The 6927-nt window shown below is 47.5% G+C and overlaps 1 protein-coding gene across 1 annotated transcript; it reads left to right on the top strand.

The window, feature by feature from the left end:
- The first annotated feature begins 5584 nt into the window (after nucleotides 1-5584).
- On the top strand, nucleotides 5585-6664 carry Hcar2 (hydroxycarboxylic acid receptor 2). Its single transcript, NM_001319637.1, has one exon. It carries the CDS (start codon nucleotides 5585-5587, stop codon nucleotides 6662-6664), a length of 1080 nt encoding a protein of 359 aa, NP_001306566.1.
- The last annotated feature ends 263 nt before the right edge of the window (nucleotides 6665-6927 follow it).

The raw sequence follows: 6927 nt of genomic DNA, 5'->3' as shown, positions 1-6927 counted from the left end.
CTGCCTGTCTCTGTCTTCCCAGTGCTGGAATTAAAAGCATGTGCTACCACCCCTCAGCTTTTTTTTTGTTTTGTTTTGTTTTGTTTTTCGAGACAGGGTTTCTCTGTGTTGTTTTGGAGGCTGTCCTGGAACTCATTCTGTAGACCAGGCTGGCCTTGAACTCACAGAGATTTGCCTGCCTCTGCCTCCCGAGTGCTGGGATTAAAGGCATGCGCCACCAACGCCCGGCCACCCCTCAGCTTTATTTATTGTTTTTTAATTAGGTAGCTTTTGTTGTTGTTGTTCTGTTGAGACAGGGTCTATGTAGTTCTCCTGGCTGGCCTGAAATTTACCATGCAGACCAGGCTGGCCGTGAACTTCTAGCAATCCTCCTGCCTCTGATTGCTTCCTGAGTTCTCAGCTCACAGGCATACACCACTTTGATGTTATCAAACTTCAAAAACTGTTTTCTGGGTGCAGTGGCAGACATCTCTAGCCTGTTAGCCAGAGGGTTGAGGAAGGAGAGTCCCTTGGCCCAGGAGCTTAAGGTTAGCCCAGGGAGCATGTTTGAGACCCTAGGCATCTGAAAAATTAATTAGTAATAACTTCTCTGAGTGCCAGGCACACCTCCAAGCTGTCCCACCCAGCATAGGGCTCACGTTGGTTTGAGAAGTCATTCTTGAGAGGGTCATTTCCTTCCCACCAGACTGTAGACTCACGACCCACCTCAGGATGATTCGTCGTAACAAGTTTCTGTACAGCTCATGCACCCGTAAGGAAAGAAATAATACAGAAAAGAAAGACCAGTGCAAGACAAGGCGTGCCCTCCCAAGGTGGGAAGACTGGAAATTCCGTACCAGGTCTTGGCACCCAGACACTTCAATTTACATTCCCTGCGAGCAGCTCCCAACTTCCTGTTTAGAAACTTTGAATGTGAGCGTTATAGGAGGCTGGGGTGGAGGGAGGGGCGGTGCCACCTAGTTCCTCAGTTTCCACCAGAGGAAGCTGAGGGGGCAAGTGGGAGGCTTCACAGCCCACTAAGGATGGAGCCAAAATCAGCTGCCAGCTTTTCTCTTTTCCAAACTATTAGTTGTTACCTCTTGATCCATCTGTGATAGGTTGAGGGGTGGTGGCAAATGCCTTTAAACCCAGCAGAGGCAGGTTGACCTCCGAGTTCCAGGCTAGCCTGGTTTACTGAGTGGGTTCCAGGACAATCGGGGCTACATAGAGAAACCCTGTCTCTAAAAAGGAACCCCCCCCAAGAAAAAAGAGAAAGATTTATTCATGACTGTCTGGTTTCATTTCTGCTTGCTGTGAGAAAATACCCTGGTAAAAGGCAGGGTAAGGGAGAAAACGATTTATTTCAGTTTGTCTTCCCTGTCCCCTTTGTGGGGAAGTGAAGGCAGGAAGTTGAGGTAGCTGGTTACATTAGGTTCACACTCAGGAGCAGGGAGAGACGAATGTATACAGGTTCACTTACTTGTGTTAAGCTCAGCTCAGCTTCTCCACTCTTAATCGGAGACCCCCTACCCAGGGAACGGTGCTGGCCATAGTGGTCTGGGTTTTTTTTTTTAATTTTATTTATTATACAGCACTTCATGTATGCCTGCAGGCCAGAAGAGGGCACCAGATCTCATTGCAGATGGTTTGAGCCACCATGTGATTGCTGGGAATTGAACTCAGGACCTCTGGAAGAGCAGCCAGTGCTCTTAACCTCTGAGCCATCTCTCCAGCCCGGTCTGGGTCTTCTTATATCAATTAGCTTAATCAGGACAAATCTAGAGACATACCCATGGGCAAACTCAATGGAGACAATCCCTCAATGACACTCTTTCCAAATGAGACTAGGTTAGAGCTAGCCATTATAATAATATAATGGCTGCTGTTGCTGCTACTTCTTCTTCTTCTTCTTCTTCTTCTTCTTCTTCTTCTTCTTCTTCTTCTTCTTCTTCTTCTTCTTCTTCTTCTTCTTCTTCTTCTCCTTCTCTTCATCTTCTTCATCAACTTCATCATCATCATCATTCTTCTAATTCTTCATTTCTTTGCCTTTGTCTTGAGACAGTGTCTCATGTAGCTCAGGCTGGCCTTGATGGCCTTGAACTCCTTCTAGAGCTGAGACTAGCCTTGAATTCCTGATCTTTCTGCCTCTATCTTTCAAACACTGGGATTACAGAATGCCCAGCTTTATTGTTTACAATTTTATTTTAAAGGGGGAAGGGACTGGCAAGATGGCTCAGTGGGTAAAGAGCTTGTTGTGTAAGCACAAGGACCTGAGTTCAGATCTACAGCACCCGTATGTGAAGGAAGGCATGGCAGCACATGCCTGTAACCCCAGGTGGGTCAAGACAGGTTGCTCTTGGGGATTCGCTGGCTAGACAGTGAGTCCTGGGTTTAATAAGAAACCCTAGCTCAAAAGAAGAAAGTGGGTAGCAGCTCGAGGAGCCATTAAAAGTCAGCCCTCTGTCACCACACGTGCATACATAAGAAGCACACTTGCACACACATGCATGCACACACACACTTATAAAATCCTAACACTTAGGAAGGAGACCCTGCAGGTTCTGGATGCCAGAAGTAGTGAGTACCAGTGGTTTCTCCAAGTCTTAGTCCACTAGTTGCCTTCACGTTGTTGTGACCAAATGCCTGACAGAAAAGACTTAGAGCAGAGAGGTCTGTTTTGAAGAAGTGTCACAGTCCACTGTGGCATACAGGAGCACGATGTTGGGAGCAGCTCAGTACATGGTAGCAGTGACACATGGCAGAGCTCCTCACAGGCATCTGGAAACAGGAGAGCAGGCCTCAATCAAAAGTGGACGTAACCTTCCAGGCCCCACCCCTAGTGATCTGTCTCTACCAGCTATCATCGCCAAAGTTCTCCAGTCTCTCAAAGCAGCACCAGCACGTGGGGACCAACTGTTCAAACCTGAGAGCCCGCAGGAGGACTCTTTACATCCAAGCCACAACGCATGCCATCAGTGAGCCCACATTCATCCAGAGCGGGAGCTCTACAGGCAGCAGGCAGCTAACTCTTAAGGCAATCGCAGAAGAGGCAGTGGTCAGGCGTGGCGCTTGAGTTCAGCCTGGGCTACATAGGGAGATGCTGTCTCAAAACCTGCTTAAGGGGCTGGGGAGATGGCTCAGCTAAGAGCACTTGCTCTTGCAGGGGACTTGAATTCAAGACCCAGCACCCACATCAGGTGACTCATGTCCACCTGTAACTGCTACTTCAGGGAACCTGACACCTTCTTCTGGTCTCTGAGGACACCAGTACTCACATGCACACACCTACACAAAGACACACAAACACACACGTGCCCCCACACACATTTTTAAAAAGCAAATGTTTTAAAAACATCTTTTTTAAGCCGGGCGATAGTGGCGCACGCCTTTAATCCCAGCACTCTGGAGGCAGAGGCAGGCGGATCTCTGAGTTCGAGGCCGGGCTGGACCGATAGCCTCCAAAACAATACAGAGAAACCCTATCTCATAAAAACCAAAAATAATAATAATAATAATAATAATAAAAATAAAAACAATATCATTTGGTAGGGTGTTCTATTGAGTAAAGGTGTTGACTGCTAAGTGTGACAGCCTGAGTTCAATACTCAGGTAGGAGTGAATCGATTATTTTAGGTTCTCCTCTGACCTTTACATGCTATGGCATTTATCTCCTCCCTTTCCAAATAAATGAATGCAATTAAAATTTTCTAATAAACCAAAAGTAGCTGGGCGGTGGTGGCGCAGGCCTTTAATCCCAGCACTCGGGAGGCAGAGGCAGGAGGATCTCTGTGAGTTCGAGGCTGGGCTGGACCAACAGCCTCCAAAACAATACAGAGAAACCCTGTCTTGTAAAACCAAAAAACTAAAAAAAAAATAATAAAATAAACAAAAAATATACCACAGTGATGAGGGCAGAGGTTTGGAGGTTCACCAGATTCAACCCAAGACCTGCCTCATCTGGAAATTATAACCAACAAGAGTTTGTGGCCCATGCGCTACAGAGGATAAAACAAGATGATATATTTAAAGCGTGGTCTAGAGAGACTGCAATGGCTCAGCCGTTCAGAGCACTGGCTGCTTTTGCAGAGGACACAAGCTCTGTGTCCAGCACCGACGTGGTGACTCACAACTATCTGTAACTCTAGTTCCAGGGGATATGATGCCCTCTATGGCCTTTTTGGCCACACCTCATACTGCAACATGTGGTGTCCCTAGCATTCTGACACAAACACCCATACACATTAAAAATTCAATGACTCTTTAAGGCGTGGAGTCTGGCACATTAGAAACTGCAATGTGGGCACCATTGACCTCAAAACCCCCATCTTCATTGCTATTATTTCCATGAAGTATCACTAATCCTATAGGAATCCAAGATTAGGTCACTCTGAGTCTAGTCTACAAAGGTCTACCAAATGCCATCAGCGGATGTTGGTATGCAACTAAAGGGATAAAATTCCAACTTCTGACTCAAAGTAGAACCAAAAAATTCATAAACCTTATGCACGTATATGTGTATATATATGCCAAAATACTCCAGAGGATGACAATCACACTTAAAAAGCTCCACATCCTCTTGGGGCTTAAAATCCAAACCTAATTGTACAAAGGCCGCAACAGCCAGGCATGGTGCTGCATGCCTGCAATCCCAGAATTTGGGAAGAAGCAGGAAGAGGGAGAATTTAGAGACCACTGGGAACATGGCAAGATTCTGTCTGAGGGAAAGAAAGCAAAGAGCGAGGTGCCGAACAGCTGACTCAGCAGTTAAGAGCACACTGCTCCTGCAGAAAAACTGCATTCAGCTCCCTGCACCCGCAATAGGTGGCTCACAACCGCCTACAGCTCCAACTCCAGGGCGTCCAATAGACTCTGGGGGCACCTGCAGTTACAAGTACATACCCACACAGATGCACATGCATGCATACAATTAAAAATACAAGTAAGTCCTAGGAAGAAAGAGGAGGAAGAGGAAGAAGAGGAGGAGGAGGAGGAGGAGGAGGAGAGAGAGAGAGAGAGAGAGAGAGAGAGAGAGAGAGAGAGAGAGAGAGAGAGAGAGAGAGAGAGAGAGAGAGAGAAGACACTGAATCCCCATTACTAATGCATGGTAAAATCTCACATTAATTCTTATTGTGTCTGAAATCCTTGCTGTTCATTTAGCACAGTGTATGATTACTGCCATTGTTAATTTGTTAATTATGTAAGCCAAGCAAATGGCAGTGAATGAATTCTCCAAGGCCAATTAACTAACCAGCGTGCATGCATGCAGCCTTCAGAAGGAATGCCCCCAGATTTTACTTATTTACAACTGCCAGCCTGCTTGCCTAAACTTATCCTTTACATTTAGAAAAATTTGTGGGATCTTGTCTGCCTAGGGGATTTTTTTTATTACTTGTTTATGCAAACAGCATGTTGCATAAGAGCCTTGCTGGCTTTTTTTTTTTTTTAAATGATTTCGTAGTTTCCTGGTAACCATTCAGTCATCTCTTTCAACACCCTGACATGACATAAAGCTGAGGGCTGAACCGCACGTTCACCACACAGACACACACTTGCCTTGAGCCTTTGCTAGGCGAGGCGCTCTGGGGCGGACTGACCAGATCCACTCATGACCAAGCAGAACCATTTTCTGGAGATACACGGCAAGAACTGCTGTGTGTTCAGAGATGAAAACATTGCCAGAGTCTTGCCGCCGGTGTTGGGATTGGAGTTTGTGTTTGGGCTCCTGGGCAATGGCCTTGCCCTGTGGATTTTCTGTTTCCATCTCAAGTCCTGGAAATCCAGCCGGATTTTCCTGTTCAACTTGGCTGTGGCTGACTTTCTCCTGATCATCTGCTTGCCCTTCCTGATGGACAACTATGTCAAAAAGTGGGACTGGAGATTTGGAGACATCCCTTGCCGTCTGATGCTCTTCATGTTGGCCATGAACCGACAAGGCAGCATCATCTTCCTCACGGTGGTGGCTGTGGACCGGTACTTCCGGGTGGTCCATCCGCACCATTCCCTGAACAAGATCTCCAACCGGGCGGCAGCCATCATCTCTTGCTTCTTGTGGGGTGTCACCATCGGCCTGACAGTCCATCTCCTCTATACGAACAAGATGACCCCCAACGGCAACGCAAATCTGTGCAGCAGCTTTAGCATCTGTTACACCTTCAGGTGGCATGACGCAATGTTCCTCCTGGAATTCTTCTTGCCACTGGGCATCATCCTGTTCTGCTCAGCCAGGATCATCTGGAGCCTACGGCAGAGGCAAATGGACAGACATGCCAAGATCAAGAGGGCTATCAACTTCATCATGGTGGTGGCTATTGTCTTCATCATCTGCTTCCTGCCCAGCGTGGCTGTGAGGATCCGCATCTTCTGGCTCCTCTACAAAAATAATGTGCACGACTGTGGCATCTACTCCTCGGCGGACCTGGCCTTCTTCACCACTCTCAGCTTTACCTACATGAACAGCATGCTGGACCCGGTGGTCTACTACTTCTCCAGCCCGTCTTTCCCCAACTTCTTCTCCACGTGCATCAACCGCTGCCTTCGGAAGAAATCGCTGGGTGAAACAGATAACCGGAGCACAAGCGTGGAGCTCACGGGGGACCCCAGCGCAGTCAGAAGTATTCCAGAGGCATTAATGGATGACCCCAGTGAGCCACGCAGTCCCTCTTATCTGGCTCCAACATCTCATTAAGCCACTATGCCAAGAAGGGAGGTTGCCCCTCAGGCCTGAGCTCTCTGGAGAGACAATTTGGCCGTTGCACAGAGTAACATCATGAGACTTGGCTCGCACTTTCTCGGAACAGACGTCTAGGTCCAGAGAACCTGATTCAGAGAAACGCCGTGGTGGAGTCAGTTGCAAGGTGATACCGTAGGAATGTCAGAGGATCAGAAAGTAAAGTTCCCAGATTGTGGAAACTTCTTAGTCTCCCAAGCCTGCGGGGCTGAAGGGGACAG

The sequence above is a fragment of the Mesocricetus auratus genome, unplaced genomic scaffold, assembly GCF_017639785.1.
Source record: "Mesocricetus auratus isolate SY011 unplaced genomic scaffold, BCM_Maur_2.0 Super-Scaffold_100025, whole genome shotgun sequence".
NCBI lineage: Eukaryota > Metazoa > Chordata > Mammalia > Rodentia > Cricetidae > Mesocricetus > Mesocricetus auratus.
Note: the sequence above shows the minus strand (reverse complement) of the source record. Positions and strands in the feature narration are given on the sequence as shown.